At 42.9% G+C, this 12,716-nt stretch overlaps 1 protein-coding gene across 1 annotated transcript in view; it reads left to right on the forward strand.

The window, feature by feature from the left end:
* The window catches only part of LOC124005856 (four and a half LIM domains protein 3-like), a 41,600-nt gene extending 29,412 nt beyond the window's left edge, over positions 1-12,188 (forward strand). The window contains exons 2-6 of the mRNA XM_046315482.1: positions 3,045-3,229; positions 4,457-4,631; positions 9,048-9,217; positions 9,446-9,632; positions 9,976-12,188. Of these exons, the coding sequence (XP_046171438.1) occupies positions 3,045-3,229; positions 4,457-4,631; positions 9,048-9,217; positions 9,446-9,632; positions 9,976-10,133 (875 nt within the window). The 3' untranslated portion in view covers positions 10,134-12,188. The remainder of the gene's footprint in view (positions 1-3,044; positions 3,230-4,456; positions 4,632-9,047; positions 9,218-9,445; positions 9,633-9,975) is intronic.
* The last annotated feature ends 528 nt before the right edge of the window (positions 12,189-12,716 follow it).

Genomic DNA, 12,716 nt, shown 5'->3' on the forward strand with positions numbered 1-12,716 from the left:
GGATGATGTCAGAACACAGGCTAACCTCTACTTTCAGTACCATATGAGTACGCACATGTTTGGAAAGCAAGGCTAGCGCATACCTGGTGTGGCTGATATGTTTTTGGTTTGATGGCGCAGGCTACATCTTAGACTTGTGTCATATGTGTAGACAAGCCATTGGCATGAAGCTAGCTAGCATTTACTTTGGCACGCTGAAGAAAGTATTGAACCGCGGGGCTGCGAGATCAAATTCCATCCAATCAACTGCGTTCGGGTTTAATCCAAGATGGTTGTGAGTGATGCGAGAGCCCCAAGTTGAATGACTATGAAGTGAATAATGGCTGAGTCTCTCAGGTCCTCGGGGGATAGGTATCAGTTGCCTCATTGGTTGTAGAGATGTGGTAGGCTTGTGATGTGAACAAGAGGCAGCAAGAATCCCCAACAGTAACGCTCCCTAATTTATGGTTCTGTTTATTGAAGGGGAAGGAGAGGGGGTTGAAAGAGCCTCTCCAAAATCGGCAAAGGGGTGTCATTTCAGAGAGAACACATCAGTGGGTTATTTATGAACATTAGGAGCAGGTGAATACATTTTTATCTCGACTCCATCACCCGACTCATTTAACAGCCTTTGTCTCGGGGCAATTCCACATCAACAGAATGTTGGTTATTTTAAAATGTATGTCAAACAAAAACCAATGATTGCAAAGATCAACACATCTTACAACTCTATGCACAAGGACTACTTTTAACAATTTCCACAAACACATTTACTTGAACAGTGGAATTGCCCCCCACCGAGAGCTGAAACAGTTGAGGTCTGATGTTGTCTTTGATCCAGGTGTGTGTGTGTGTGTGTGTGTGTGTGTGTGTGTGTGTGTGTGTGTGTGTGTGTGTGTGTGTGTGTGTGTGTGTGTGTGTGTGTGTGTGTGTGTGTGTGTGTGTGTGTGTGTGTGTGTGTGTGTGTGTGTGTGTGTGTGAACACAGGCAGCACTAGACCTCTAAAGTCTTGATTCATTATTTTATCAGACATTATTATTATTTCCGGGCGGCTGTAAATGGATACCTGGCTGCTTGCTTTGCCAGAGTGCTGTATCACTTACCACAGGGCTTTCCTTCAGCGACGCTGTAGTGTTTTGGCAGCCAGATACCATTGCCATAATGCGCAAACAATTTTGTGTACTTCAGTTAAGATCTAGTATGCCATTAAACTGCTTTTCCTGTAAAAACAAAGTATAAATATAACATTCCAGGATATGTTAGGGAATATACACTACATCACCAATAGGATACCTGCTCGTCGAACATCTCATTCCAAAATCATGGGCATTAATATGGAGTTGTTCCCACCGTTTGTTGCTATTAAGTTGGAAGCACCGAATAATCTAGAATGCCATTGTATGCGGTAGCATTAAGATGTCCCTTCACTGGAACTAAGGGGCCTAGACCGAACTATGAAAAACAGCCCCAGACCATTATTCCTCCTCCACCAACCTTTACATTTGGCACTATGCATGGAGTCGGTAGCGTCCTCCTGGCATCCGCCAAACCCGATTCGTTCGACGGACTGACAGATGGTGAAGCATGATTTATCACTCCAGAGTACGCATTTCCACTGCGCCAAAGTCCAATGGCGGCGAGCTTTACACCACTCCAGCTGACGCTTGGCATTGCGCTTGGTGATTTTGGGCTTGTGTGCGGCTGCTCGGCTATGGAAATCCATTTCAAGCTCCCGACGAACAGTTATTGTATTGACGTTGCTTCCAGAGACAGTTTGTAAGTCGGGAGTGAGTGTTGCAACCGAGTGAAGCTACGCGCTTCAGCACTCTGCACTGAGCTTGTGTTGGCCTACCACTTTGTGGTTGAGCTGTTGTTGCTCCTAGACGTTTCCATTTCACAATAACAACACTTACAGTTGACCGAGGCAGCTCTACCAGGGCAGAAATTTGACAAACTGACTTGTTGGAAAGATGTCATCCTATGACGGTGCCACGTTGAAAGTCACTGAGCTCTTCAGTAAGGACATTCTATTTATTTTACACCCCTTTTCTCCCCAATTACGGACTTGTGTCATCGTTACAACCCCCCCCCCCAGCGGTCTCTGGAGAGGCGAAGGTCGCTTCTTAACACACATCCGCTTAACCCAGAAGCCAGCCGCCCTATGGGGCGGCTGGCACTGGGCCAATTGTGCGCCGCCCTATGGGACTCCCGGTCACAGCCTGGGATCGAACCCGGGTCTGTAGTGCCTTTGACCGCTGCACCACTCAGGAGGCCCAGTAAGGCCATTCCACTGCCAATGTTTGTCTATGGAGATTGCATGTCTGTATGCTCGATTATATACACCTGTCAGCAACGGGTGTGTCTGAAATAGCTGCATCCACTCATTTGAATGGGTGTCCATATTTTGTGGGTGGGTGGGCGGGCAGGCCGGCCTATCCTGGATTTTTGTTTTCACAAGAGTCAACTGTGATGAATTTGACATGAGGGTAGTCGGTCTTCACCGCTGTCTCAGTTGGTGGTCTACGCAGATCTCCATCTCTTCCCAACATAAATGTATGCATTTACCATTTCATTCCTTTAATCTCACAGAACGTAGATTCAGAGGGGTTGATAGTGTTACGGAGGAGTGCAAGCAAAGCCCAGAGTGATGGCTGTGTGCAACTCCGCTGTCTGTCTCTGTGTGTGCATCTCACTATCATCACACAGCAAAAAAAGTTAATAGCCGCTTTGAACTACCTCTCATGAATGTCTCCCTCCATCTCCTGTTCCCTCTGTCTCCTCTTTCTCTCTCGCTCCATTGAGTGTTAAAGGTTTAGTTAAACTTCAATGCAGTTAAAGGTGAACGGTAGAAAGTGAAACGAATGACAAACAGCCAGAAAAATGCTTCCAAATGACACGTTTAACAAACAAAAACAATACAGGTGTTAACGTTAAGTTCACTGATTGGTACAGGCTCTCCTTTCTCCCAACCCCCTCTCCCCGCCTCCTTGCCGCTCGCCTTCCCTAAGCACTAGGGGTTCATTTGAAAGGCTCATGTTCATGCCGATCCTGCTTTTCTGTTGCAGGGATGGAACAAGTCACAATGAGCGACCGGTTCGATTGCGACAACTGCAAGGAGTCCCTGTACGGACGCAAGTACATCCAGGCAGACGGGGGAGAGGGGGACAACCCCTACTGCATCCCCTGTTACGACAGCCTGTTCGCCAACACCTGCGACGAGTGCAAGGAGCTAATCGGCCATGACGCCAGGGTAAGACTTTCATTTTGGCTCCACTAGTGGGTCATGTTCATGAGGGCATGCAATTCTAGTTGAGTCATTTTAACACTGCAAACTGTTGTTACATGGTAATGAGTGGTAGTTAGGGGTCGTATCTCGGTAATTATGCATTCTGTATGCTAAATGAGGCAGTTGTCTTTCAAGGTCTAGGCACATTTAACATGCCATTACAGAGGTTTTCCAACCAAGCTCAACTAGCCAGCCATGCCATGTCAGACCATGAAATGTTGTGTGAGGAAAATGTCTCCTTGTTTCCCACAATGAATGCAGTTTTAATATTTCCTTAATGGAAAACACAAACACGTGAAGTTGATAATTTGCTACAGTAAGAAGAGGGAGTGTATGCGGTGGGATAAGCATTGAGGGTGCGTGCTTGGCTAGCATACACACACACACACACACACACACACACACACACACACACACACACACACACACACACACACACACACACACACACACACACACACACACACACACACACACACACACACACACACACACACACACACACACACACACACACACACACACACACACAGGAGGCCAATGAGTTATCATCGACACCCTCAAAAGCAGCGAACACACAGTAAAGCCTGTGTTTGTCTTCGACCACACAAACTGTTGCTCTTCCCTGTCTGGAACTCACACACGCATACACACATACACTCACACATTCTCTCTCCCATCTCTCCTCTTTCCCGTCTCCTCTCTTACCCATCACCTCTCCCCTATTCCCTCTGTTCATAACCAGAAACCCCAGTGTCAGTTTGAGTTCTCCAGGTACTTGCAGTGTCAGGATGACCTGGGAGTCACCCAGAGTTGTTTTCATTACAGATCCGGAAACACTTTAAATTAGATGTATAATGCACTCTTTTCAGATCATTTACAATACTTGATCATTTGTCAATTTGGAACAGGTCACCAATTCAATTGTATTTCAATGTACATGTGTAGCCAATAACTTCTACATAACATCCATTACATTGTGTGGCCTACATTACTGTACATTCCTTTCCAGGAAGTCCTAGGAATTTGTCTATAAATTGTCTTGGATGGAAGAATAGAATTGTACTTTATTGTCAATCTTGCGACGGTAACCAGTGCAGTTTAGGGGTTAAGTGGCTTGCTCAATGGCACAACGGTGGTGGATGGTAGCTTTCATTATGATCTCGACTGTTGCCCTTGTTGTATCTCCAGGAGCTGTTCTACGAGGACCGGCACTACCACGAGCACTGTTTCCGTTGTTTCCGCTGTGACCGCTCGCTGGCGGACGAGCCCTTCACCAGCCAGGACGAGGCCCTGCTGTGCAACGACTGCTACTGCAACGAGTTCTCGTCCAAGTGTGTGGCCTGTGACAAGACTGTCATGCCAGGTACTGGGGGAGGCATGGAAACACTCTGCATGTAACACTGGAGGCTGGTGGAGGGAGAAATTGCTCATTGTGGGTGTAATGGAATGGAACTTTTCCATTCATTCCTTTCCAGCCATTACAGCGAGCCCGTCCTCCAATTCTTAAAGTGACACCAGCCTCCAGTGACATGAACACACTAACTCCTAGCATATATATTTAACATCGGCGACACAAGACTAACCATGATCTCCCCCACATCCTTGGAAATGTAGTCCTCACGTCACCCTGTTCATAATTTCTGCAACTAAGTGTTTAAGATGGTCTGAATATATAAGCTACTGAACATGAAAAAGCACATAGGTGTTGTTGTAAAAGCTTGGGATCTAGAGAAAAATCTTTGACAACAAAACATTTGCACTTAGCCAGAGAAAGAGAGAGCAAATGTCCGAGAGACGAAGAAAGAGTTAGCGAGTCAGCGCGGCCGGGGCAGAATGTGACCGAGGAATTGCCCGTTTTCCTTACTTGCTGTCTCTGAGCCAAATCCCAGTGCCTTGGAGAGAGGCCAGGTATCTGACGATAACGAGATAAGCCCGTAAACTATTTCAGCACCGCTGTATCTATCAGCCAAAACGAAAAGTCGTAAAACGGCAAGTGATTCCAGGAAGAGTGTGGTGCAAGGTGGTCTTTTGTTGTTGTTGTGGTGGTTACTTTTCTTTTAGTTTAGACAAAAATTCCCATTACTGTATTCAGTATGCATTGATGGTGTTGGATATCCGGGAACCCTCGTTCAGTAATGATGGCAAAGACAAACCTATCATGTTTCCTGGAAAATAATGACATGTTTTAGTGCCAACCAGATTGGGTATAGTGTATTATTCTCTGGTCTCACTTTATTTGGAAAAATCATTTTTCTTTAATGAATCGGACGAGAGGGATTTACTCCAAACACCCGAACAGGCCCTCATCCCCGTCATTCGCAGGAGAAAGAGACGGAGGTTTCGAAAGAAGGAGATCGGGGTGCCTTGTGAGGATCCGGGCAACGAGTGGCTAATCTGCCTTTGCCATCGGTACTATTGGCCAACGTACAACCGCTGGATAATAAAGTGGCTGAACTAAAAGCACGTATATCCTACCAACGGGAAATTAAAAACTGTAGTATCTTATGTTTCACCAAGTCGTGGCTGAACGGTGACATGAATAACATACATCTGAATGGGCTATACACTGTATCGGCAGGATAGAACCGCAGCCTCTGGTAAGACCAGGCGTGACGGTCTATGTATATTTGTAAAAACTTGTCATACTCTAGCCACCCTAGTCATAGACGTCAAGCGGTACCGGAGCGCCAAGTCTAGTTCCAAGAGGCTTCTAAACAGATTCTACTCCCAAGCCATAAGACTCCTGAACATCTAATCAAATGGCTACCCAGACAATTTTCATTGCCCCCCCCACCCTTTACGCTGCTGCTACTCTGTTATTTATGCATAGTCACTTTAATAACTCTACCTACATGTACATACTGTTGAAGTCGGAAGTTTACATACATGGAGTCATTAAAACTCCTATTTCAACCATTCCACACATTTCTTGTTAACAAACTATAGTTTTTGCAAGTCGGTTAGGACATCTACTTTGTTCATGACACAAGTCATTTTTCCAACAATTGCTTACAGACATATTATTTCACTTATAATTCACTGTATCATAATTCCAGTGGGTCAGAAGTTTACATACACTAAGTTGACTGTGCCTTTAAACAGCTTGGAAAATGTCAGAACATGATGTCATGGCTTTAGAAGTTTCTGATAGGCTAATGGACATAATTTGAGTCAATTGGTGGTGTACCCGTGGATGTATTTCAAGGCCTACCTTGAAACTCAGTGCCTCTTTGTTTGACATCAAGATTGTAGACCTCCACAAGTCTGGTTCATCCTTGGGAGAAATTTCCAAACGACTGAAGGTACCACGTTCATCTGTACAAACAATAGTACGTACGCAAGTATAAACACCATGGGCCCACCAGCCGTCATACCGCTCAGGAAGGAGACGCATTCTGTCTCCAAGAGTCCTATATCGACAAAACCTGAAAGCCCGCTGAGCAAGGAAGTAGCCACTGCTCCAAAACCGGGTCTTCCAAATGGACAAGGACCCCAAGCATACTACTAAAGTTGTAGCAAAATGGCTTAAGGACAACAAAGTCAAGGTATTGGAGTGGCCATCACAAAGCCCTGACATCAATCCCATAGAAAAGGTGTTTATTTTTTATTTTACCTTTATTTAACTAGGCAACTCAGTTAAGAACAAATTCTTATTTTCAATGACGGCCTAGGAACAGTGGGTTAACTGCCTGTTCAGGGGCAGAACGAGGGGGTTTGAACTTGCAATCTTCCGGTTACTAGTCCAACTCTCTAACCACTAGGCTACCCTGCCGCCCCATGTGTGTGCGAGCAAGGAGGTCAGGAGGAATGGGCCAAAATTCACCCATCTTATTGTGGGAAGCTTGTGGAAGGCTATCCAAAATTATTACGAGTGAAAAAACAGAGTTTTAAAATGTATTTGGCTAAGGTGTATGTAAACTTCCAACTTCAACTGTATTACCTCAATTACCTTGATTAATCGGTGCCCTCGCACATTGACTCTGTACAGGTACCCCCTGTATATAACCTTGCTATTGTTATTTTACTGCTGCTCTTTAAGTCTTTAAGCATTTCACTTTTGTATTTGACGCATGTGACATACAATTTATTTGGATAGTCCAATACCAGTCAAAAATTGTACACACCTACTCATTAAAGGGTTTTTCTTCATTTGTACTATTTTCTACTTTGTAGAATAACAGTGAAGGCATCAAACTATGAAATAACACATATGGAATCATGTAGTAACCAAAAAAAAGTGTTAAACAAATCAAAATATATTTTATATTTGAGATACTTCAAAGTAGCCACCCTTTGCCTTGATGACAGCTTTGCACACTCTTGGTATTCTCTCAACCGGCTTCATGAAGTAGTCACCTGGAATGCATTTCAATTAACAGGTGTGCCTTGTTAATTTGTGGATTGTCTTTCCTTCTTTAATGCGTTTGAGCCAATCAGTTGTGTTGTGACAAGGTAGGGTTGGTATACAGAAGATAGGGCTATCTGGTAAAAGACCAAGTCCATATTATTGCACAAACAGCTCAAATAAGGAAAGAGAAATTACAGTCCATCATTACGTTAAGACATGAAGGTCAGTCAACCCAGAAAATTAAGAACTTTTTTCACATGCACTCACAAACACCATCAAGCGCCATGATACCTGGCTCTCATGAGGACAGCCACAGAAAGGGAAGACCCAGAGTTACCTCTGCTGCAGAGGAAAAGCTCGTTAGAGTTTCCAGTCTCAGAAATTGCAGCCCAAACAGAGTTCAAGTAACACTTTTTTTGGTTACTACATGATTCTATATGTGTTATTTCATAGTTTTGATGTCTTCGCTATTATTGTACAATGTAGAAAATAGTACAAATAAATAAAAACCCTTGAATGAGTAGGTGTGTCCAAACTTTTGACTGGTACTGTAGATGTACAGATAGTATGACCATCAACAAAGTATCTTTAGCATCTAGGGTTAGAATAATGGTTAGGCTAAAGGTTAGTGTTAGTGGGTAGTTTGTTGAAATGTTGTTGACAGTTATTGAACATCTACTGAACATCTACACACCATATATTGTACTTGGGAGTTGGGAATATCCAAATAAAGTGTTACCTATTATTCTGATGATGTGCGGTCAGTAGTGGCTTCTTGTCTAGGGTGGAGTTTTGCCCTGTTGGCTTCACTTGGTAAAGCTCAGGTGTCATTTTACATAGAACTCCAAACCAAACTTAAATCACCTCAAGAATACCCCCTAAGCCATTTTGAATGGAATCCTCAGAAGTACTCGGTCACTTAGATGGATCTGATAGAACAAGACCTGGGTTCAAATACTATTTGAAATCTGTCAAATACTTTAAGCATTTGCTTTAGCCTGCCTGGAATACCAGGTGGGTGGGGTTTGCACATTTCTGACTTTTCTATTGGTTCCATTGCAACAGGCAAGTTCACTCAAGCACATCTTTAAGTATGTGACATTGTTTCAGAAAATATTTGAAACCAGGTCTGGATTGAGCCACAGTAATGTCGGTTTCCAGGAATATTCAGCCAGGCGGGGAAGTGTTTTGCACTCTTGACAGGGCCTTTTCTTTTTGTTCTCACTCAATTTTCCCTTCAACAAAATATTTCTTCAACAGTGGGACATTCTGTTGCTATTATCGCTGTCAACTGCCATGCATCTTCTGACTTTCTCTTTAGTTTTTTTAATGCTTTTTACTTCAATATGGTCCTGTTGATCAATATTGATAAATACCTCCTTCTTTCTCACTTCATTTTTCTCTCCGATCTCTCTATCTCTACACTCCCAGGCACGAGGAAGTTGGAGTATGGTGGCTCCACATGGCACGAGGGCTGTTTTATCTGCCACAGCTGTGAGCAGCCCATCGGCTCTAAGTCCTTCATCCCAGACAAGGATGAACACTACTGTGTGTCCTGCTATGAGGATAAGTTTGCCCCGCGCTGCACCCGCTGCAAAAAGGTCTGTGTGGAAATTTTCCCCAAATTCCCTCTTTTTGTTTGGCAGAATTATATCCCTGCTTATTCCTTATTTCCTCTTTCTGGAAACCTAAGGAGTTGTGGCAAAAGCCTTAACAGAGGGTATCCATTTGGTATTTTTATTTTTTTATCACATCTTTTGAGTGTGTTCCATTCTATCATCTTGACTTGTGGTCTTTGACTAACTAGGATGACCCTCTCTTCCCTCCAGGCCCTGGCTAAAGGGGGTGTGACATATCGGGATGAGCCATGGCACAAGGAGTGCTTTGTGTGTACGGGCTGCAAGGTGCAGCTGGCAGGGCAGCACTTCACCTCGCGCGAAGACAACCCCTACTGCCTCAAGTGCTTCGGCAGCCTATACTCTAAGAAGTGTGAGGCCTGCAGCAAGCCTATCACAGGTAGGGTCAAAGGTCATCGACAGCTATTATGACCCAGGAGCATGGGACAGTTGAGAAAGGCTGCTAAAGACATTTATTTTTTCTGAGGATGCAGGTTTACTGAGTACTTGTTGGCCATGTTCCAGGCTGCCTACATAGCAGTCACGCACCAAATCTCAAAAAGGATGGATAGCATGGCGTTCAATCATTGGTTATTTTTACTCGTGGCTACTGCATTGCAGATCATCTGGAACGTGGCTATTGATTACACATGTTTATGTATGGGAGGAGACCTCAGTGGCTACTTGTTGGTTGTTAAATAACTATTTAAATGTCTAAAATAACACCTTCCTGTCTTGTCTAGGTTTTGGCGGAGGGAAGTACATCTCGTTTGAGGAGCGCCAGTGGCACCAACCCTGCTTCACCTGCACAGAGTGCTCTGTCTCTCTGGTGGGGGCAGGCTTCTTTCCCAATGGAGATCAGATCCTGTGTCGCGACTGCAACACCAATAGCAATCTATAGACTACACACACACACACCGTATCGCCCCTCTCCTCACACACGCCCGCCTAGTTCAACCCCAGGGCCCCCCTCATCACTGCCAAGGTTGTTAACACAGACCCACAGGCTGCCTCTCAGGTCATACACACAGACACACACACACACACCTTGCTCACTAGACCACAGCTCAATCCCTCATCCTCCCCGTGTGTTTTCTGCTGCTTGCTGTCAAATACCAGAGCTAAGCATCAGGCTACTGAAGCACAGACACAGACAAAAATCAGCTAGACTAAAGTTGATCTAACTTGGCAGAGGCATGTTTTCATGACCAAATAGACCTATATTTCCTTCACCTGTATGTATGGGGTGACTTTTTAGTCGGATTATGTTTGGTTTAACAGAGGGAAAAGTATTGTCTTTGGACAGAACTGAACCGTTCTGAATGGTAGCTGGACAATTTTAAAATGATTAGTGGTGTCATTTGATGGATTGCCCAATGGTCTCCCAAACAAAAGAATGATGTACCAAAGAAATGTAATATCTGACATCAAATAATTAACTGGTATTGGGGGGGGGGGGTGTGTCATGGATCCGAAATTACCGAAGAATTGAATTCCACTATCGCTACTCCAATGTTCTGTATTAGAGGCTGTAGGATAACACTGACCAACATGCAAATAGCCCATCGAACATAGTTCGAAATCATACTATTTTGATGTAGTTGCTATCTAGCCTGGAGAGGGGAGATCCACTCCAAGGCTTTCCTTCTCCACAGTAAGTCGTGACTATGTGAAAAAAAGGGTTATGTGCCTTTAAAAAAAAATGGCATACTTTATATGGTATGTATTATCAAACCAAAGAGAAATGCTTCCAGCTATGCAAACTTGCTAGATTTTTGTATGAATGTATCACCACTAATCAATGAAAGCGGCACTTTGTAAAGCAGCTACAGAACACTGATATTTACTACATTGTAAATATGTTATGCAAGTAAAGTATGTTCGAGTGATTCAATGTTGATAATTGCAGTTTTGTGCATATGACTGTTCTCCTATGTCAATTAGGTTTCAAAGCAGTATTTGCTGTCATGCTTTAGTTGTTACTTACCCTATAGCCATATCATGATTATTTGAAGAGAATAATAACACTGCTCCAGAAAGTGAATGTCTTTATAGTATACTAAAGAATATGTCCAAGAGATGGGGGAAAAAAATAAAAGATAGATATTGAGAGAACGTGAAAAGAAAGATGGCTTGGTGGTGCTGGAGAAAACCAATGAAGTCAGTTAAGGCATAAGTGAAATGCTGTCATGTATTTGCACTATGGCTAAAATATTCCCCTCGTTCCCATAGTCTGTGAACATACAATCGCAACTCAAGCATTTATATATGGAGCAACACCTAAACCACTCTGCCTTTTTTTTAACAACTATTGTTTACTTTTTTCCATGTTGACACTTATCTATGATATTTTTCATTAAGCATATTTCCTTTTCTTTCCTTTTTGTATTTAATCTTTCTGTTACTATCGCTGTTGTTTGATAATGAATGGGCTAGTCCCAAAGAAGCTGAGCTGCATTTCATCAACTAAGTGGTATGCATGTCTTTGTCATTACCAGACATGGGTTCAAATCCTATTTGAAATAATTTCAAATACTTTATCTGGGCTTGATTGAGCTTGCCTGGCCCAATGGAACCAATGGAATAGTGGCAAAACTGCAAACCTCATCCATTTGCACTTCAGGCAGTCTAAGGCAAATGCTACAAGTATTTGGGAGATTTCAAATAGTATTTGAACCCAAATCTGGTCATTACTTGTTTGCCTAAAAATGTATATTGATTATTGCTGTTGAGATTGTCACTTATAGAAAAAAAAATAGAAAAAAAATCTTTATTTCATTATTTTGAGCTTTGATGCTGGCAAGTCAGAGTTGGCAAATGTGCTTTTTATGATTCTAAAAAAGATGGAGAAACACACCTGTGTGATGGAAGAGTTGATTCAAATCAGTTGAAAATGAATACTGTTGAATTTGTATGACCTGTTTATAAAATGTTATTAAAGAAATCTTAATTGAAACTTAGTAACTTTCATTTAAAAATAAAAAAGTTTAGTCGGAAACCAGATGTTTAAGACTTAGTTATAGTGAAACACCTCAACGTTATATTTTGGTCTTTTAGTAGTGAATCTAGCTCTTGATGCTCTTAGCGGTTCAACTCTACCATCTCAAGACAGGTATTCAGTATGAAATACACTCCCTTTCTATATGAGTTGGTGGTGCCACCACAAAGCTTAATATAAAACCAGGTGACAGCAATGGTCTTGGTAAGTGGAGTGTGCCAAATATATTGCATGATGCTTCCTTGACTAGACTACTGACGTTACACAAAATTCAAAATGGATGTAAGGCACATTTCCGCATATGGCCAAATTTGAACGTTTTTCCTTACCATTTCATACATGTACTGTATGTGCTTATACGAATACATTAAAAAACATGTAGGCTAAGAGGATTATGTTTATATTTGTAGCTACAGCCATCATAAGAAATAGATGACAATGGTGGTCATGTCAACTAGTTGGCGCAGTCCGAATTAAGTTGGCTCA

Source organism: Oncorhynchus gorbuscha, linkage group LG19 (genome assembly GCF_021184085.1).
Source record: "Oncorhynchus gorbuscha isolate QuinsamMale2020 ecotype Even-year linkage group LG19, OgorEven_v1.0, whole genome shotgun sequence".
Lineage (NCBI taxonomy): Eukaryota > Metazoa > Chordata > Actinopteri > Salmoniformes > Salmonidae > Oncorhynchus > Oncorhynchus gorbuscha.